Raw genomic sequence first — 22,294 nt, 5'->3', positions numbered from 1 at the left:
AATATCGAAGTGATTCAAATGCTGAACACCATCACCATACAGATATCCTAACAACGCATACAGACATTTGTAATTTAAAAAGACATGCCTAAAAGTTTGTCCGGAGAAAACAGATGTAAGTGATTGTGGTGGGCCCAACTACAAAAGGGACTACAAAAGATGATAAAAAAAGTGAACTACTTCAAATGAGTGCCCTCAATAAACAGGGGGACACAGGCCACCATCCTCTATCTGCCAGCGTGATTTCTGTTTTTGCCTGGGCAAGGAGTAGGTATCTCTGATGTGTTAGCTCATCAGTATAAGCCGAGCATTCCTCCAGAGCAGAGGCTGAATTTGCATGGCCACAGATGATTGTTCATAGATCTGTACATCACATAAAATCCTAGCATAGAAGAAACTCAGATTCCAGGCCATCATCTCACCAATTTGCTGCTCAGATGCTTCAAATTCCAGATATTAACCCCAGTGCTCTCTGGGCATGAGAAACAACAAGGAATAAGTGAGTTGGCAGCCTCCTCTAAAAGATAATATCAGTCAGTGATCTGATGGATTCCATGGCGAGAAGAGGATGTCAGCTATGCCTTAGCATCAGTGCCGCTGATGCAACAAGGAGTAGGCTTTGGGAGTGACACAAGTTTGGAATAGACCAAGCATCAGCATGCACAGGGTGATGGGCAGACCTGACCCAAGGGTGTGATCAAGATATCTGAACTTCAGACAAAACCCAGAGGTAAGAACAAGCATTTAACCAGCCCTGATCTTTGCGGTGGGACACCCAGAAAGTCCATGGCTTCCAGGAATATCCAAGCCTTTAGAGTTATTGTCCACATGCACTCTAAAACCTCTGAAGACAATAATCTACAAGGAATCTCAGCAATGCCAACACATGCTCCTTAAAGCTAATTTTTACAGCTTTCATTTCTGTTGCTGTGGGCTAAAGGGGGATAAAAAATTATCACAAAGGACCCAACATAAAGCCTGTTGAAGTCTCTCTACTGATTTCTATGGGCTTTGAATCCCACTAGGTACAACACTGGCAGCAGCAATATGAGCTTTCCCCACAATGTTTCATGGTGGAAGTTTGTATTTTATTGTATTCTTGTGTTGCATTCATTCATTCATTGAGGTGCATATAGCCTGCAACGAGGAGCACAATATAAATACTGAGAGAGTGCATTTGAATGCTTTTTATTTTAGCAAATGTTGCCCAACTCTGCTTTGGAGCAGGGGTTAGGTAGTTACTATTAGCCTGTCTTCCAGCATTAGCTTAGCTTAACAAAAAGAAGGTTAAAGTATGATTTGATCACTGTCTATAAGGACTTGCCTGGGGAACAGAAATGTGATGATAGAGGGTTCTTTAGTCTACCTGACAGAGGTATATAACAAGATCCAATGTGTGGAAGCTGAAGTTAGACACATTCAAACTAGAAATAAGATGCACATTTTTCACAGACAGGGTAATTGACCATTGGAACAACTTATCAAGGTTTGTGGTGGATTTTCCATTACTGGCAATTTTAAAATCAAGACTGGATTTTCTCTAGCAGATGCGTGTGCAAGAGACGTAGCCATATATCCATCTGGAACAGGATTGAAGCTATCAACTCTTTTTATAGAATCCAACAAATATTTGTCAGTTACTAATACAGTACATTTTTATTGCTGTTAAGCTAGACCAGAGTTGAAACAGTAAGTGTATGAATCCTATTCCCGGTCTCCTGAGGCTATCTGGTCTCCTGACATTAATTTACAATATTCTGTCATTTGCAGAGTGGCCTGTGTTGCATCACAGCAAGTTCTGTACTCTGTTGGATAGCAGATTTGTATGGGGTATTTGATAGCAGCCTTCAACTACCTGAAGGGGGGTTCCAAAGAGGATGGAGCTTGGCTGTTCTCAGTGGTGGCAGATGCAGGAACAAGGAACAATGGTCTCAAGTTGCAGTGGGGGGGGGTCTAGGTTGGATGTTAGGAAAAACTTTTTCACTCAGAGAGTGGTGAAGCACTGGAATGGGTTACCTAGGGAAGTGGTGGTTTTTGAGGCACGGCTGAGCAAAGCCCTGGCTGGAACGATTTGGTTGGGGTTGGCCCTGCTTTGAGCAGGAGGGTGGACTAGATGACCTCCTGAGGTCTCTTCCAACCCTAATCTTCTATGATTTGATGATTCTGTGACATAATTAAGACATTTTCATTTTATCAGAAATGTGGGTCTCAAAAGGAAGAGAAGCATGACCTTAGAGGCATTTTAATAATGTTCCCATTAAAGTAGCCTGCAGTGCTATCTTCTGTCACAGAAAGCTTGGATCTTCACCATTCCATTTACAGTGGGTCACATTTGAAGCTGGCCCTTGTGTAGGTTTTATGCTTTGTGCACATGTGTGATTTTTTCTTGCTTTCTGTTTCTAAAAGAATTGATTTTTCTTTCTCATGGGTATTAGAAGAGAAAGGGATATGTAGTTGCAATTTAATCTGAAACCGTCCAGGTGAGGCTAAAGTAGTTGGGCTATATTTAAATCCCAGCAAACTGGACAAGCTTTTGGGTTTTTTAAGAGCACACCACTGTTTATATTGTAGGCAGTTGCAATACATGTGTATAGCCAATCCACACACCAGTGCAGTCTTTGGTCTAGAAGATCTATCTAGCCTGTTTGGTGATACAAGTCTGTATGAGTGGTCCATCAGGAAGGTAGTCCTGTCATTAGAGCTGCTGTGGTTTGATGATCAGTTTCTTTCTAGGGAAAATATCATGTTTTTAAAGTATTATACATAGTTGTTTAGAGCATAACATAATTATGATTGCTGCTTAGGAAATACTCTATGGTGCATGCCAATGAAACATCATAATCTTCCTCCATTAGCCCTTCTATAATGTAAATTTTGTAGTGTGTTTTTTTTCATTCTTTGTAGTTAACCAGAACACCTGCAGGAAGCAGAGTTATTTATTCTTTTTTAAAAAAAAATTCTGATCCCATTCACGATGCCAAGATAGATCTTGTACACAGTATCTCCAGAATAGTGCTGTGTGTACCTCCCCTCCTCTGTACTAATGGCTACATAAAATAAGCTTTGGCTTGTATGCTCTGTAGAAAGAAAAAAAAAACTTCTTGAGACAATTTAATGCAGTTATCAATTTTGGTTGATTTATTAGCTTTTCTTGTGCTGCTGTCATCACTTATCTTAAATGAACTGTAGCTTTAAGACTAAAGTTTCAAGGGACCCTCCTAAAGAATTTAGATCTCAAATCTGATCTTCCATGTAGTCACTAAGAAACTGATCGGAGGGGGAGTGGGGGAAGTAATATTTCTGAGAGCCATGAAGGCCATCCTTTAAGCTCCTTGAGTTTGTAGAAGTAGTTAACTCATGACTCTTATTTTCATTTCTGCTAGCATAAATGATGTTAGTTCATCAAGATAGTCTGAAGAGGCAAGAGGTTGACAGCATGTTAATTTGGACTCCTGGATTAAAATAATAGTTCTCCAACAAAGTGTGTGCCAAATTCTTTGAGGCCTGCAGTTAAGAGATGATTTAGAGTAAAACCCACAAAGTTTTTGAAGGTATTCTTAAAAAATGGAAATTCAGCCCAATTAAAGCTAATAGAAAAGAGCACAAACTATGGCAGGTAAAATATAAGGTGGAATTAAGAGGAACAAGTGAATGGTTGAGTATATAGCCAAAGTCATACTTAGAGTATCTTCTTGTTTTTATATTCAAATCAGTAAGTTTGAGAAAATGAGGGGAAGTAAAAGAACGAGAATGTTGCAGAGAAGCTAAATGATTTCTTTGCGTCAGTTTTCACCACACACGATGTTGCGGACTTACCTGTTCTTTTCAGGCACTCGTAGGGATGGAGAAGTCAAAGGAGGATGTGCTGGAAAAGGCTGAAAAATAACAAGTTCCTAGGACTGGATGGAAGATCTAGGAGTTCTGAGGAAACTTAGCAAAGTGGCTGATCTGCTAGCAAAAGCCATGTGATCTCTCTACTATTATCCTGGAAGAGAGCTATTATCCTGGAAGAGAGATGTCAGTTTGACATTTATTAGAGACCTGGTAATAATACATCCTTGTGGGCCTACACTTAGATTTGCTGTTTGTGGGAATTTCTTACATTTCTGTGTGTGACCAAATATTTCAGATATCAGATTTAGTGTGCTGTACGTTTTGCTTGTTCTGGATTAAAAAAGGTTCCAGATGAGCAGAAGAACTAGCTAGTTTCTTAGCATAGAGCAAATCAGCTGGTTCAACACAGTCTTAGGCAGCAGCAGGAATATCAGCCAAAGATAACAGCTCATGGTGCCTCAGAATATTATTGGGGCATGCTCAGCATAGGGTTTCCACTGAAATATTAAATGGTGATAGCCACAGTGTGTTTTAGTTTTCTAATACCACTTTCCCTGTCCTGAAAGCTTTCACTACCACCTTTAACTTTAGATTTGAAATGGCCTCCCCCCCACCCCCTTTGATACACTTAAAGAGATTTCCAAAATTCTTGGGGGAAACCATGGGTTAAGGTGAAAGAAGCAATTTCCATCTCCCTAATTGGTAGAACTACAGGTGCAGAAGATAACTAAGCTTCCGCGTTCTCTCTTTAGCTCTGTAATCTCAAGGGAATATCCACACTCAGAAACCAACCCGTAAGTCTTTGGTTTGGACTAGAAGTGCATCATTGCTCTGACACATGATGGCTAAATAGGGGAATGTTAGGAAACCAATCAATCATGCATTTTTTGAGTTCAGGCTAAATCTGGACTGATGCTATTCATTATGTGTAAACCTCCAGTTGTTTTAAAAAATACAGCTTTTGTACTGGATACCATGGAGCAGTTCTTGAGATGCAAGAAGCTATTTGTAATTAAAAGTTGCTTCTTGAGGAACTGATGAGAAGAAATGGATCCTTTAGTCGTGATTGTGTAGCACATTCTGTACACTGGCTCTGCAATCTTTTTGTATGTAGGCCAAAATCTTAGGATACTCTTAATAAGTACATTCTGCTGGCCAGATAGCATACAACAAAATGCAATTTCCACGTCATTATCATGCTACCACAATGAAAATAGTTCTTCCAGTTGTTAAATAAGTAATTAAAGTGAGATTGAAACTGTTCTGTTTTGAGTCTCTTCCAATGGGCTCCTACCTCAACCAGTGTTACAAATTGTCATTCTTCAACAGTCAGGTCACAATCAAGAGGAAGCCCAGAAGTGCTCATTTTAAATAAAAAATGTATTTTTCATATTTCACTGCTTATTCATGGTAAGAATTTCCCCATGAGAGGTTTCAAAAGACTCTGCTGAGCAAAATAACTACAATTTTTCTTTCAGCTGTAGTGGTGTGAGAAGACTCCTTTATTTAAAATACAGTTCTTCTGACTTTGGCTTAGTTCATGAGGAGTTGGGAACTCTAACCTAATTTCTCAAAAGTGACTAGTGATTTTGTATGTTCCTTATGAGACACCTGAAAGAGGCCTGAATTCCAGGAAGAGCTGAGCATTTGCCCTCTTGATATTGGTTCCTTGTAGTGTTTCAAGTTGGGCACTCAACATTAGTCATCTCTGGTGGAGACTGCTGAGGTGATATACTGACTCATTTCATTCTTTGGTTTCCCTAATTATTCCACCTTGGAGGTGAACTCCAGCCTTTTTGGGTAGCACTAACATCTGGTGGAAGAGTGGTTTTAGAATCTTTCTGCTAATGAAGCACCTCTAATAGGGGTTAGGTTGTTGAAAATATGGATCGGTATTGACCCATTGACGGCAGTCTTCTGAATACCACATTAATTGGAACACAATGAGCCCTTCAGCTTCCACCTAGGAAAAGATGTGGAAAGTGTGTTAATTTTCATTTCTAAAAAGAGAGAGAGCTGTTTCTGATCTTAATGACTTTTTAAAAAAATCTGAAAATACTTCATAAGATTGCTGTGAGATCCATTGTGTAATCAAGTGCTGTGAATATAAAAAGGCTACTTTATTATTAAATATAAATATTACAGGACCTTCCCAGCTTCAGTAGATCAGATTCCCCATAAGTCTATCTCATGTATTTATGATGCTCTCAAAAGCAAACATGAAATAACTTTACAATGTGGTTGATTAATGGTTATTGCTGAAACATAAATGTGTTTTCTATGAGTTATTAATAAAATCAACAGCATTTGTAACTGCTCCAGAAAGTAACTGAAAGGACAAACAACGGTTGACTAGTTTTCAGTTAAGTAGTTCTGTAGCTATGCTGGACAAAACTCTTGGTAACCTTTTGCTGGTTTGCCTTGAGGAAACCTTATCTGCTGGCTGTTTCCCACTTTAGCTTTTTTGCTGAAATGCCCCTGAACAAAAATAAGTACTCCCATCCTCATCTGTTGATCTGACAAGTCAGATTAACACATGGCTTTTGACTAACCTGAAAGAACTTGCCAGGTGCTAGAGGTTTCCTATTTGCATCTGGGTTCACAAATTTAAGCTGAGGGGTTTTGGTTGTTTTTTTAAAAAAAAAAAAGAATTTCTTGGAAGTCGTTGATGGTATCTTTACATAAATTTAAATACCGAGAAATTTAATGCCAAAAATGTAACATTTATCTTTAAAAAATAATGATTTTAGAATAGAAATTGTGGTGGTGTTTTTGGACAACTCAGGGTTCGTATTTCTCTCTCTCTCTCTCTCTCTCTCTCTCTCCCCCTCCCCCATCACTGATTGACTAGAAACGGAGATGTTAAAGTTACAAAACAGAGGAGAACTCTGAAAGGGGATGGAGCATTGAAGTCAAACTCTATCTTGAGTGTTACTATGCATTATGAGTCTTTGGGTTTTTTTAAGTTCTATAACTCTTTCCTTTCCCTACAGAATGTTGCTAGATTACTCAAAAACATTAAAGCAAAAACACCCAAATACTTTAGATTTTTTTATACTTCTGAATACACCATACAATACAATTTATTTATACTTTGTTAATCAAACATCATTCTTAGTGAATTCAGAATGTCTTTGATTATAACAAGCTATCCTATGTTTGTAACCTGAAGAAATAACAAGACATATATGTTTTGCCATGCTTCTATTAGCGTAGTCTTGTTATTGCTTTTGTCAGGATGAAATCTGCAGTATGCTGTTTGGATTTCCCATTCTCACATACAAACCTACTCTCTCATCTGCACTAGATGTGGTTGCATCATTTTACTACTGCAAAGTCTTGTTCTGCATAGGAAAGTTCAAATTGTGTTTTTTAAGTTTGGTTGATAAAAAATGAGCTAGGAAAATAACATCCACTTATTTTTTTTTTCATTTTCAAATTAGCCACAGATAAGTAGAATAGGAAAAAATTAAACCAGGTCATAAGATACTCATTATTTTTCCTGTACATTTTTCTTGTTTATTATGTAAAGTATTAAATATAATCCAAAAATTAAGACTTAAAAAAAATGGCTAATAACATTCCAAATGAGAGAGAGATTTTATTATGGTTTCATTGAATATTCCAAACATTAAACAAGTGTGCAGTGTTCAGATCTTAATACATAATGACACCTAAAATAGTTAGAAGTTATAACACACTTGTTCTTCAGTTGATAGGTTTTTATTAGCTCTCAGTGTAAACCCTGGCTACATAAAATATATATTTAAAGTTTGTTTTTCGTTTTTGAAAACTTGAGAGATACAGTGTAATGGGTTTGGCTTTATTTTACGATGTATGGCAAAATGGTGCAAGCATAGTATTGTTTCACAAATAACAGTGAATTTTAGAAATTTTACTTAACTCTCGCTTGTTTCAGCTTTGACAATCTTGAAATCAGAATACTTGTTCTGGTTTTGTTAGCTCTCACTGTATCGGTTTAACTGTAGCATTTAGTTTCAGGGCCTAAGAGAGACAAAATTCTAGTTTTGGTGGTTACTCTGTCTGCTGAAATAGAAAACTGAAAAGAAAATGATCTTCTAAGTGTATTGGCTCTCCAGTCTATCACATATCTTTAACTGCACTGGAAGAAACACGCATGACCTCAATTGATTCTGGCATCGTACGAAAACTAACTAATATCAATGACCTTAGAAAACATCTTAAAAAATGAATGTAGGTGTATGGGTGGGGTGACGTTAAGGATTTAGAAACAACAGTTGGAGAATAGATAGCATTGAATTAAGAAGTGGCCATGAGAGAGGCACTGTGATGTAGTTGGTTATTCTGCTTTTGTATAGATCTAGGGAGTTTGTACGAACACTTGAACTTGTGTGGTGAACTGCTGAAGGTTTAGTTTTTTGTCAGCTGGAGCATAGAATTCGATTTACTTTACAGAAATGTATGTATGTCATTTTTCATGACTCTGAGAAAATATTTAATTTTAGTTTGATGAAAAAGCTGGTTTGATTTAATCCAGGGAAGAGTTTGTTTGGAGGGAGAAAGAAAGAAAAAATGTTGGCGTGCAAGATATCAGTTGAAGGAATATTTCATAGTGACTATACCAACTGCAGCAGTAATTAATTAATGTGGATTCGCTCCTTCACGTTGGATTTATAATAAGATTTGCTTTTTCATCAACTCTTGTAATAAGGTTTTATCTCTGACCTAAACAAAACATTTCATTTTTGAGAAGGGCAAATATTCAATGAACTTAAGAAATTTAATGAGTGGAACTGATCTGCTGGAACCTAAATCCACTTTTTTCATCTATTGTTCTACCAGATGACAAAATGCAAGTTTCCCTTTGAAAGAAATACTGAGTTATACACATACACTTAATGTTTAGTTTGCCTGCCTCATCTTTGTTAATATTATTAATTTTAAATCCTGTTAAATCATATACACCTCTACCTCAATATAACACTACCAGATATAACACGAATTCAGATACAATGCAGTAAAGCAGCGCTCCGGGGGAGCGGAACTGCGCACTCTGATGGATCAAAGCAAGTTTGATATAACGCGGTTTCGCCTATAACACGGTAAGGTTTTTTGGCTCCCAAGGACAGCGTTATATCAAGGTAGAGATGTAGTAGGGGTTATTCTTAACATTTTCTAGCAATGTTATAGCTTCATTAATAAATCACTAAGGCTCTAAGGCCCATTGAGGCATTGGAAGTCATCCCATTGGCTTTAGCAATCTTATGATCAGGCACAGACTCTCTGTTGTCATGATGAGCATGTACCCAAGCAAGGAAACGGACACCTCAGTGATGTTTTTGCTTCCTCCTTTGACTTGGTCTTTATTGAAGATTCTAAGATTGCGAGCACCACTAACTACTGAAATTGTGAAGCCTATGGCATTTTTGCACACTGATGAACCAGCCATGAGCATCTGAAAATCTTAGTCTACAGTATTTACTTGTTACGTTGACACAAACTGTTCTGCTTTGCTTAGAGTCCCTTTGGGACAATTCTTAGATGTTATCTGCATTGTACATGCACAGGAAAGACAGTTATGTCTCTGGGGCATAACTGCGCAAGAACACTACGATCTCGAGTAGTTTTTTTAATTATCACATAGACAAAAGGGCTCAGAAATTAAATAACTTCCTGTTTCCAGTATCTTAAAAAAAAGGGGGAGAGGGCACTAAGTTTGTAAAAATATCAAAAGTGGATGAAGAAAATAGAATGCAGCATGGCACGTCTTGTTATCCACAGCGACATATAAATATCCGTGTTGGACAGTGGCCCAAGTGTTTCATTTACAAACACCTGCCCAATACCAACCAGTATAGTCCCTCTATTTTATTCATGCAATTAAAATGAATGCTTTTGATTCTAAGATTTTTAAACGATCTAGGATCAAATCCCTTTATAAGGTAGGATTTTAAAAAGTTGGTCAGTGATATTCTAACTGTGCTCCAGTTGAAGTCATTGGGAGTTTTATTGTTGATTTCAGTGGGACAGAGAGAGGCCAACACTGAGCATTTTTGAGATCTCGCCCATAATTGTAGTTTTCCTATGGTGGGCGGGGGGGGCGCAGGAGGTTTTCTGGGAGGCCTGGGGGGGGGGGAATTCATTAACACCACCTTCCAAAATGCTCCAAGGTGGCACGCATTGGTAAAGCACAGACTTCCAGAACCTTTATGTGTTGAATGGCCCCATTAACCTGGCTAAACTTCTGATCCTGAGAAGTGATACACTCAATGGGAGGTGCTAAACTCCCTTTGGCTTTATTGGGAGTTGTACCTCCCAGGATCAGGCCTTGGAGGAGCCATTTAGCACAATATGTGGTCTCTCGTAGGCTAGTTTCGTGCTTACGTGTGGTTCTGTGGTAGCTGTGAATTCACGTCCCTCTTAGCATCATGTAGAATGGGAATCAGCCAGCTGTGACCGAAAAGAACACTGTGCTCTAAAACTGACAGTACTTCTTTTAGAGTGAACATTTGCTGAAAGCCCCTCTTAGTTCAGCTACTGTCAGCATTCAGCATGTGTGGTAACTGCTGAAATCAGTGGGACTGCTTAAATGAGTATGTGATGCAGGATTGGAACCTTAATTGCATGGTACAATGCTGGCCTAAATATGTTTCCTTCTCTCTCTCTCCCCTCCCCTCTTCTTTTCATTCCTGTGTTCTGCCTTGGTGAAGGATAGCTAATGAATACTGGGCTCCTGGGACTGAATTGTCCAAAGGAGAGAGCATTTAATATGACCTGAAAAGGTAAATTGCCAAGCTTCAGCAAATGTAGGGCCTAATTCTTTAAAATTTACTCATTTGAGCAGTCCTCTTAAGTTCAGAGCTAAAGCTTCATGGTTAATACCTCTGTGTAAGGAGGTAATGATACCAGATCTATACTGTAGCATTGTCTAGTCTAGAGAAATCAATCCATGATATTAGCAATCTGTTGTTTTATATGCAGATTGTTCTACCACCAGTTGAGTGCATCTCCGCTAGCCATCTTGACTCGTTAAGGGTTGTTATCCTTGCAACCACACTAGGGCTGCTTTGCCCTGATTCAAGTGGGGGTAGCTGCCATGTTTGACGATTTTCATTTTTTGACAGATATCAGAGATGCCATTTAGCTGTCAAGTCTCCATGGTTCAGCAGCTGAATCTCTTCTCTTCCCCACAACCATGTTTTGTCATGCCCACACAACTCTCCCCACTTTACCCTCCCAAAATATCACCAGCTCCCACTCTGCAGGAGTTCAGTTGAGATTGTGCGCTCTCTCACTGTAAACCCCTCTTCAAATATTTCCCTCCTCCCTAAGTCATGATTTCCCCTGGCTATGCCTTCCACACTTCCAATGATCCCCACACTCTGGCTGTGCCACTTTGTCAGTGAACTATGGACAGTTCACCAGCTATACTCTGTGACACGCTTCAGGAGGAAATAAGTTGACAATCCACAGATGGATCAAAGGACCAGGAAGAGGTTGGAAAGTGGTAGTGGAGTGGCTGTGAAGAATGCATTGGCTTGCTCTGACGTACTACCTCTGGTTCTTCAGATCGAGAACATAGCTGTTGAACCAGTGGTTTGTTGGCTTAGGAGTGGAATAGCCAGAGGTGGGGTTGGAGATCATAGCCTGGGGAGAGCTGTATATTTGAGGAGGTCATGATGAGCCTGATCACCATCTGAGATCCTGGAGATGTCCCTGGAGAGGGAAGTTACTAGGTATATTTAAAACTACAGCATGTTCGTATGGAGTACTAACTTCTTGTCATCAACCTTTTTATTTGTTACTTATTTATTACTTTGTCACTTTATTGTCCAAGCTCATTTTTTAAACTTGTTTCTGTGGCCCTTTATAAACACTCCTGAAAAGGCATTGCCTACTTGACTTTTCAGATCCGAGTTCTTCTAAGAATATATATTGCAGTTCCTTATTTCAGTACATAATTCGTTACAATAATAGCTGACTAATAAAGTGAGGACTTCTTATTGGAAGATAACGCCTGAGTTTTAAAGTAATTGCTTTCAAAAAATAACCGATTCTTCTTCCAAAAATGCCCTCTTTGTTTGTTGTGTTGCTAAATATGTAAGGGAAAAACAACTGAATGCGACATTCTGCACAAGAAAAAAGTTTTTTCTCAAATTTCGTTTTCAGCATTCATTTTGACAAAGAGAACTGTATAAGATGTGACTAGTTTCCAGTGAAACATAACAAGAATAACGTGTTTAAGATGATGAATATAACACAAGTTTTATGCCTTTCTAATAAAGATGCTGCCGTTTAAAGAAATCACATAAGGATCTTTGGTGTAAACATGACTAAGCTGTCTGTTGCTTAGCGACAAAACATTTGTGAAAACAACTTTTTAAGTCTGTTTGCAGTGATGTTGTAACAGCGTTGGTTCCAGAATATTAGCGAGACAAGGTGGGTGGGTTCATCACATAAGAATGGTCATACTGGATCAGACCAATCATCCATCCAGCCTGGTATCCTGTCTTCTGACAGAGGTCAATGCCAGATGTTTCAAAGGGAATGAACAGAACAGGCAATTATTGAGTGATCCATCCCCTGTCCTCCAGTCCCAGTATCTGCCAATCAGAGGCTTAGGAACCCCCAAGCTTGGGGTTGCATTCCTGACCATCTTGGCTAATCTTGGCCATTGATGGACGTATCCTCTTTGAATATATCTAATTCTTTTTTGAACCCAGTTATACTTTTGGCCTTCACAACATCCCCTGTCAATGAGTTCCACAGGTTGACTGTGCATAGTGTGAAGAAGTACTTTCTTGTTTGTTTTAAACCTATTGCCTATTAATTTAAATGGGTGACCCCTAGTTCTTGTGCTGTGTCCTTATTCACTTTCTCCACACCATTCATGATTTTATAGATCTGTCATATCCACCCTTAGTCTTCCCTTTTCCAAGTTGAACAGTCCCAGTCTTTTTAATCTTTCCTCATATGGAAGCTTACACAGACGAAGAAGCGCTCTGTGTAAGCTTGAAAGCTTGTCTCTCTCACCAACAGAAGTTGGTCCAATAAAAGATATTACCTCACCCACCTTGTCTTTTTAAATCTGGGCAGATGAGACAAAATCTGCAGTTACTTACAATACTATAATTCTTTCATAATCAGTGGCGCTGCACAAATACTAGAGCAGAATTTACCCATTGATCTCTGACTGTTATGCTTTTGTCTTAATGTTGTGTTCTCATTCCTGTTTACTACTTTATACAGGGAGTGAAATATCTGTGCATTCCTGCTGCCGATTCACCCTCACAGAATTTGTAAGTTTGGAGTTTTTTAAATTCAGTGCTAATGTTGTTTTGAAATATGTTAAAGGACCTGACTCTGATCCCTCACCAGTTTTACACCAATGTAGGTTTAAATCTGTTGGTTTAAGGGGAATTACTCCTGATTTATATTGAGGTAACAGAAAAATAGGTCCTTTTTAATAATAATAATAATTAATAATAAAGTGCTTTCCTACTTGGCATGGCTGCTTTGCTATCAAGAATATCCAGTGTTGTTATAATTAAGGCAAATTTTTTAGAAGGGATTTTAAACCTTGTGCTTCAGGACTCGTCTGTGCTGCAAAGTTAGGTCAGCTTAACTGAAATTGCTGAAATTAATTCCTCCAGGACTATGAAAAAATTAACACCTTGTGTGCTGTAATTAAGCCAACCTAAGCCCTGGCGTACACCCTGCTAGGCTGACGGAAAAATTTTTCTGTTGACCTAGCAACCACCTCTCGGAGAGTTGACTTTACTACAACGATGGAAAAACAGCACCACAGCAGTGCAGCTGCTGCTCTGCAGCTGTGTCACTGTAGCATTTCTGGTAGAGAGAGAGAGAGTCTTAGCCAATCTCTACATTTTAGAGACAGAGAGGAGACCTATGGGGGGGTGCAGATTATGGCACGTCTTCCTACTGTAGGGTTCTTACACCTTCCTCCTAATCATCTGGTCCTGGCCATTGCTGGGAACAGTGTACTGGATTACGCCTGATCCAGTATGTCAGTTCCTATGGTCTTATGCTTCTTGTAATAGGAATGTATCTATGTGAAGCTGTTGTGTCCCATTTTCAGGCTTTTTAAATATAATTTAATTTAATTTTAAATATCCACTGGCCATATAACTGTCCTGAAAGTTAGTTGAACTGACCCTGGGTTTAACATTACGAATTTTTGAATTGATGATATCTAGGAAATCATGATCTTGAAGTAATCAAAACGTATTTCATAAGAATACTTGGATGGTGACCAACTCTTTCTTCTAGTGTTCACTGTTTATGTTGAGGAGAGGTGCGGGGGGTTTCAGCCACTTCCTGCTAACTAGTTATGTAGAGAAACAGAAGTAGTTGAAAGGGCCTGGTACCTACGGAAGGAAATGCAGCACTGCTTTTTCTCTCAGATCAGAGTAATATTCCGGCTGATGCTTTCAGTGGATATTTTTAGAGTATTTTGTTTCTCATACCTTGGAGAGATTCCAACATGACACTTGATGTTTCTTTAATTGTTCTTGTCACTCTTTTCAGTGGCATGTTTCTGAAATTATAAAAATCAATTTTTAACATTTTGTGTAGTAAGAACATAGACCATGAGCCTGTTTTTTCCCATCAGAAGTGCAGAGCCCTCAAATGCAATTGTCAACGAGAGCTGCACATTCTCAGTGTCTCTAAAAATCAGACCCTGAGTGTTGTTATTCCCTTAAAAATAATAGTAGCCCATATGCTATTAAGTGGGAATCCAGGTTAGAGAACAGAATAGGATTTTCAGAACTAAGACAGTGGATATGGAAGCAATTTTGTGCATTTTTTTTGTGGGAGGGTAGGAGAAAATGTGGAGGTTCATTTCTTTTAGAAAGAAAGCAACTTAAGAAATTACAGAGGCCATATTCACATTTGTTGGGTCATCATTAATGGTGTGTCAGTATTTGGAGATCCTACTGGGTAGTTGTGAAAATGTTTGCAAATCTGCCATCTGTGTTAGTAGAAATCTGGACCAATTTGTGAATAGAAAGAGGACAAATTGGTCCAGCAAATTTCCAGCAAATGTTAATTACACATGCAATGCAACCAGCCCTAGTCATTGCATATCAAGGAAATATATTGAAAGGCAACCTATAGCATTCAAAAGCAATTAGCTTTCTGGCACTGTACCAAGTCTCTTAAAGCATTAATAAGAAGATAAGATATTTGCATGAGTATTGTTTCTGTTATGCTGCAAGCATCTACGGTTCTTGCTTCGGTATCAGATGGTTGCAGACAAATTTTGTTACTTCTGATATTGATACATTTGATCACTTAAAAGAAAACTTGATGAGTAACCGACTTTTCTTTATATGATGGAAAACTTCAAGCATAATGCACAGTGTCTTTAAATACTGATGTTACTTGCTTTTAATGTAAAAACTTCATAAGGTCAAAATAAGCTTGTTTTATTCAGGTCATAAGAATGTAATATCTTATCAAACACTGTTTAAAAGTATAGAGTGTTTATCAGTTTGTGGGGAGGAGCCCTGGGGAAAGAGGGGATCTGTCCCTTTATGACTTCTTTGTGTGTCTCCCCTTCTCAAAGAGTGAGACTGACAGCTGCAAAGGAAAAGAATAGCATTGCATATAAAGTGCTTTTACCTAGTGGTTACTGTTGAGTGAAATTGATTAGGATCACATAAGATGCTTGTCTGTATCACTCAGCAGCTGGTTTTTCAGGTAAAGTTCTTCTGAGGTGGTGGTACTGTTTTTCTTCAGCTGCTGGCATTTGTCGAAGGGGGATGGCTTGATGCATGGTCAGAGTGGATCTTGGGACTGTGGAGTAGCTAACTTAAGTTCGCAATAGCTATGTTTTCCTCACTGAACTTTCTTTTTCAATACGTATAATATACATGCACTTACAGTAAGCATATTAAGGGCTCTCCTGTTACTGAGTGAAATCAATTCCCAGTAAAATACAACAGTGAAAACAGAATATGCTCACATTCTTTGAAACTGTGTGAAGGTTCAGTTCTACTAGCATTTTCTGCTCCTTTTTAGAATTTGAATTAAGCAATTATTATTGAGACCTAGATCATTTTCCAGGAGTTTAGTGTGAGTTTGGCTTCCGTGGTGGGAATTTGGCCTCAGGCCATTAACTTCTGCTGGTCACTAATTTCCCTGACAATGCCCTCTCCTAAGGAACTTGCTACTCGAAAATTAATTCTGTAGAAATTAAATATACCCTTCCTCACTCCACTTTATTTCTGTACCATGTGTTTCTGGGGAATTAATACCCAGTTATGCTAGCCTATTTAGGGTTCCCATATTTCCCAAAGGGAAAACAGGACACCGTGTGGGGCTGGCCCAAGCTCCCTGCCCAGCCACTCACCCAAGGCTGTCTCCCTCCCCTGTGGAGCTGGCCGCAGCTGCTGGACGGAGCTCCCTCCCCCCCTCGCAGGACTGTCACTGGCCACTCAAACCCTGCCTCCCTCTTGCACAGGGCTGTCATCTCTGTTTATATTCCTCCTCACCACACACCCACTTTTTTTTTTTTTAAATAAGTGGGATTTGTCCTGTTTGCTCTTGCCAACTGATCATGGCTAATAAAAGGGACTGTCCTGGCCAAAATGGGATGTATGGTCACCCTGAGCCTATTGGGCTTCCTGGTTGCCTTTTGAAGCTTCTTTTTGGTTTAGATTTAATATTACAGCCAGTCTCTCTGATAGTGCTACAGTAGCAAAATGCCAAAGAATCATACAAAAGGTCTAGGTAGTTCTTAGTCCTTGACTATTACAGGTTTGATTGCTGAAGAGACAATACCACTACATTTCTTTCCCTACTGATGCTTTTTTCAACCCTAACCCATTTCTGAAAGCTCAACTAAACACTGCAGTGTAGAGCTGACATGGAAAATCCCTCATCTAATTTGTATCAGATTACCTTCTTTATTAAAACGTGATTGGAGAGGCCATTCACTGCTTTACTTTGTGTGAGATGTGCCCAGTGATGATATAATGAAGCTGCTGTTTGTAATATTAAGTTAGCAAGAGAAGTGTGAAAGTTGGCTGTTGTACTATAAATTGTCTCTACGCTGAATTGTCAGTCCAGTGAGTAGATTGTTAATCAGGATACTTGTCTTACACTTTTCTGTAGTAAATATTGATTTCCTATTTCATTAACGTAGAATAATTTGCTATTCTAGGGGTGAACATAAACCAGTACCGTGTTGAGTTGGCAGATTGCTTGAAACAATAGCTCTAAGAGGTGTGAACTGCCCCATTGATCAGAGTCAGGGCTCCATGATTCCACAAACTGCCAATGAATTCCACAGGTGTGACTGCATTAGGATTTCCCTTCTAACGTCTATGAAACTTGAACAAGATAATCAAGGCTGAACACTACCACACATCTAAATTTGATGCACTGGCTGATACAAAGTGACTCAGCATACTTAATGTCATATCTGGAAAATGACTAATAAAACTGAACCAAAAGTTCACTATTAGCCATGCTTAATTACTCTCCCCTCCCCCCTCAAGAAAGACATCACCCACTTACCTTTGATATTTTTTCATCCCAAAGCATGTTCCATAAGAAAGTGGGAATAACTTACGTTAGGTCATTGTAGAAGATGTATTGATGTTTGGAGCTACTGTGGAAAAACACACCAACGTCTTAGAGAGACGAGGTGGGTGAGGTAATATCTTTTATTGGACTAACTTCCCACCTTGTCTGTGTCTCTGTCCTGCGATTGACAAAGCTACAACTACACTGCATACATCAACCTATGTCATTTTCCCAGAGATCTGGGGATAAAAAGGGGTCAAGTAAAATCAAGATAAAAACATCAAGTTTTTAACTGACCTAAGCAGTTAGATCTTTGAGAAATACTGCTTAACTGTGGTGCAGTTCTTTTTAAAAAGCCATGCATGTCTCTAAAGTCTGTTCACTATGACTGAATCATTTGTTAGGTTCAGCTGCTGCCTACAGGTTATATCCCTGCAAGCAAACACAAGCACCATATGGTGTCAAAATTAGGGCAGGTCGAAACTTTTTTCAATGGCAAATAGTTTTCTTGACTGAATGAAAATGTTTGTGCAAAGTATCTTTTTTTTCTTTCTTTTTCTTTTTTTCTTTCAGTTTTCAGTAACTGAAAACCAGAACATTTCAGCTTTCATCTTTTCAACAAAATGTCAATAATTTATCCAAAGGAAGAAACATTTCCCAACCAGTTCTAGTCAAAATGTTAGAATAGACACACATTTAAAAAGTCTGGAATTGCAGAATTCCTCAGGAGATCCTCTTCTAAAAGAGTCATTCATAGAAATATGTGTAGGACTGGAAGGGAGCTTGAGAGGTCATCAAATCCATCCCTCCTGGCATGCTGAGGCAGAATCAAGTAAAGCTGGGCCATTCCTGACAGGTGTGTTGTCCATCCTGGCTTTGAAAACCTCCAGTGATGGGGCTTCCACAACCTCCCTTGTAAGCCTATTCCAGAACTAAACCACTCTTATAGTTAGAAAGTGTTTCCTAGTATCTAACATAGTGGTCTTCAAATGCTAAGGGTCACGCCCCCCCCTTACCTTTGTCCATGTCCCTGCCCTCCCGGAGCCAGGGCCACGGCTTTGAGGGGGAGGGAATGGGACCAGGACGAGGCTGGGACCACAGCTGGAGGTGGGTCTGGGGCCAAGAACAGAGCTGCAGCCAGGGCCTGGGCTGTGTGCAGAGCCATGGATGGGCCACGGTAATGGACCGAGGCTGGGGGGAGCTGGGACTGCAGCAGAGCTGTGAATGAAGCGGGTTGGGTGTTGCTCCCTCCTCGCCCCCCCATCAGTCCTGGCCCTGCTGCTACCGTCCGAATATTCCTCTATGCCCCGTAGGATGCATCCCCCAGTTTGGGGATTTCTGATCTAATAGAACTCTCGTATGGCAGATAAAGCGCATTACTTCGTGTGCTACCTTCAGTGGACGTGGAAAACAATTGATCACCGTCTTTTTTTATAATAGCTCCGTAGCATATTTGAAGACTGTTATCAGGTCCTCAGTCCACTTTTCTCAACGTTAAACATAGCCAGTTTTTTTTAACCTTTCTTCGTAGGCCATTTTTTCTAAACCTTTTATCATTTTTGTTGCTCTCATCTGGGTTTTCTTCAGTTTGTCCACATCTTTCCTAAAGTGTGGTGTCCAGAATTGGACAGGATACTCGAGCTGAGGCCTCACTAGTGCTGAGTAGAGTGGGACAATTACCTCCCATAAAACACTCCTGTTAATACACCCCACAATATTAGCCTTTTTGCAGTGGCATCACATTGTTGACTCACATTCAGTTTGAGATCCACTGTAATCCCCTGCTCCTTTCCAGCTACCTAACCAGTTATTCCCCATTTTATAGTTGTATATTTGATTTTTCTTTCCTCAGTTTAGTACTTTGCACTTGTCTTTATTGAGCTTCATTTTATGGATTTCAGATCAAATCTCTAATTTGTCAAGTTTGTTTGAATACTAATCACCTCCCAGCTTGGTGTCATCCACAGATTGTATAAGCATACTCTTCACTTCATTATCCAAGTCATTAAAGATATTGAATAGTTCCAAACCACAGGACTGATCCCTGCAGGACTTCCTTATACATGCCCTTCCAGGTTGAAAGAGAATACCGTGTATATATATATATACTCGTTCATAAGCCGAATTTTTTTAGTAAAAAAGAGAAGCGTTAGAGAAGGGGGTCGGCTTATGAATGGGTATAGAGAGGGAGAGGTGGGACACAGCCCCTCTCCCCAACAGAGGGAGCAAGGAAAGGCAGCAGAGCCAGAAGGGAAGAGGCGGGATCAGAGTCTGTCCTCTTCTGGCCACGCTGCTCTCCCCGAAGCAGCTGCAGCTCTGGGGCTGGCAGGCTGTGGCCACGCCGCCCAGCCCCACCCGTCAGAGCAGGCTGCAGCCACACCTCCCGACCTCACCTGCCAGAGCAGCTCCAGCCAGGCCAGAGACATTCTCACCTGGCCCTCTCCAGCTAAGGTGGGAAGGGATGGGATGGGGAGGGTGTGGGGTTCCCAGGCTAGGGGTCGGGGTCATATGGGGGTTGGTCACAAGGGTTACTCCCCTGACCCCCAGCTTCTCTTCTTCCCCCGAAAAAAATTTCCCCACCAGTTGCTGTCCTGGCCTGTCAGGGTAAGCCATTGGTGGGCCAGGACACTTTATTTACTTAGGTTTACCTTTGTGTCTGTGAATGCTCGAGGTAAACAAAGTGTCTTGGCCCGCTAGCGACTTATCCTGATGGACCGGGAGTGAAAGTTTGATGATCCCTGAATTATAGGGTCGGCTTATGAATGAGTCATAAAAATTTTCCATTTTTACTTATCCACCTTGGGGGGGTGTGGCGGCTTATAAACAAAGCAGCTTATGATTGAGTATATACAGTAATTGATAACTATTCTTTGAGTGAGGTCTTTCAACCAGTTGTATATGCACTTTATAGTAATTCCATCTAGACCACATTTCCCTAGTTTGCTTATGAGAATGTGGGACTGCATCAAAAGCCTTACTGAAGTCCAGCTATATCATGAGTATCATTGACGTTTCAGGCTTTCTTTGTGGCAAAATATCTTTTGTCTCCCTCTCCTGAACTCTCCCTTTTGTGTCATCCAGTTCCAAACTTAATGGCCTCCACTACATCACCAGCACCAATTATCACCATGACACCGGCAGTTCCATCTGCTTCGTTGATATAGTCTGCGTCAGCTCCATCAGCACTGTCAGTGTCACCTTCTCACCTGTCTGCCTTCTGTCTGCCTCAGCTGCTTCTGTCAGCGCCATCAGATACATCAGTGTTGGTACCATTGGGGTAGCATGTGTGTTGCAGGTGTCAGGACCTCCACGGATGTCTAATGGGACTGCTCCACCATCCACTGAGGAGAGCTGTATTTCCTTCTCTTCGGATTCTGACCATGATAGACCCATATCTCCATCAAGGTCTTTCAGGTCACCATACAGATCAAGCTCGGAATACCCAGAGCAAGGAACAATATTATAAAGATATTCATGGTGGTGGGTACTATGTCAGAGGAGTGACTGCTCTACTTGGCCTTATGGGACCTCTTGGACTGGGGTCCAAGAGCATTTATGCCCCCTGTCAGTCACTCAGTCCCAGAGAAAGTCAACTTCTCCAGAACCTATAGTAAACAGAGAAGGAGCCTCCTCCTAATCTACAACCTCTCTCCTTTTTGGAACCCAGAGAGGAAGAGGAAACTAGAGAGGAACCCCTGAATATTTCTCCCACATATGTCTTCCTCTTCCCCAGAGGAGTCCATTGCCCCAGAGTAAACATTACCACCTCCTGAGGACTTTAAAGGTTTTCAAGACCCCATTAGGAGGGTAGCTACATCTGTACAAACTCCCATTTTGGGAAAGGTTGCCCATCCTATTAATTAAGCCTTGCTTGAACCTGCAAAGATCCTTTGGCAGACATTGGTCTCTATTCCACCCACTGCCAAATGAATGGACAGATGGTATCAGGTTCCCCAGCAAGAATTTGTGTATTTCTTCACTTACCCCATCCTAGACTCATTAGTGGCAAAAGAAACAAAAGAACATTTGAGGCAGTCTCACCCTCAGGCTACCCTGAAGGATAGGGAGTGTAAGAGACTGGACCTATATAGCAAAAAGGTTTATATTACCGCGAACCTTCAGGAAAGGGTGTCAAATTACCCGGCATTTTTGTCCAAATGCACCTTTATAAACTGCTCAGAAATTTCAAATTTATTTATTTTTTTGGATGAACTGCCTGAAGAATATAGGGATCAGTTTTTGGTCATCTCACTGCTTGAATGTCTGTTCAAGCAGCTATCAGCGTATCAGATCCCGCATCATGTTTGATGGGTGCAGCCATCTCAATGAGAACCTCTTTTTGGTTGCAGGTCTCTGGCATTCCTAAACAATTAAAAATGCAATAGAAGATCTACCATTTGAAAGTGCTAAACTGTTTTCTCAGAAAACCGATGACACCATGCACTTGTTGAAAGATTCTTGTCCACCGCTTTGTTTGTTGGGTGTTTATACCCCAATAACTAAAAGAGGAAACAGTTTGAGGCCCAAAACACAGTACAGAACTTACTACCAGCAGAGATCTCAGGATATCTCTAGAAGGAGATCTAAGCTGCTTAGATGTCCCCCATTGGCATCACAGGTCCCTCTCACAAGACTTTTTGTTCACTTTGAAGCAGTCATTTTGATGTCTCAATGGATGACTGCATGCTGACCGTGTTTCATCTACTACATCCAGACCCTCCATTTTGGAAATGCTGTCTCTCTTTTATAGTGCATGGATGGAGATTACATTGGACAAATAGGTGCTCAGCACAGTAAGAGGAGGATACATTATCCAGTTTATGTCTCTCTCTTTCCACAACCTGTCTTCCTTGTCCCTTTTCAGGGACCCATCTCATGAGGTTGTTTTACATCAAGAAACAGTTTCTGTTGGAATTAGGGGCAA

The 22,294-nt window shown here is 40.2% G+C and overlaps 1 protein-coding gene across 2 annotated transcripts in view; it reads left to right on the top strand.

The window, feature by feature from the left end:
- Nucleotides 1-22,294, top strand: part of DUSP22 (dual specificity phosphatase 22) — a 59,123-nt gene that overhangs the window by 25,228 nt on the left and 11,601 nt on the right. For both annotated transcript variants that reach the window (XM_050940305.1, XM_050940304.1), the window contains exon 4: nt 13,066-13,115. In XM_050940305.1, the coding sequence (XP_050796262.1) occupies nt 13,066-13,115 (50 nt within the window). The remainder of the gene's footprint in view (nt 1-13,065; nt 13,116-22,294) is intronic.

Source organism: Gopherus flavomarginatus, chromosome 2 (genome assembly GCF_025201925.1).
Source record: "Gopherus flavomarginatus isolate rGopFla2 chromosome 2, rGopFla2.mat.asm, whole genome shotgun sequence".
NCBI lineage: Eukaryota > Metazoa > Chordata > Testudines > Testudinidae > Gopherus > Gopherus flavomarginatus.
This window is presented reverse-complemented; position numbering and strand designations above follow the sequence as displayed.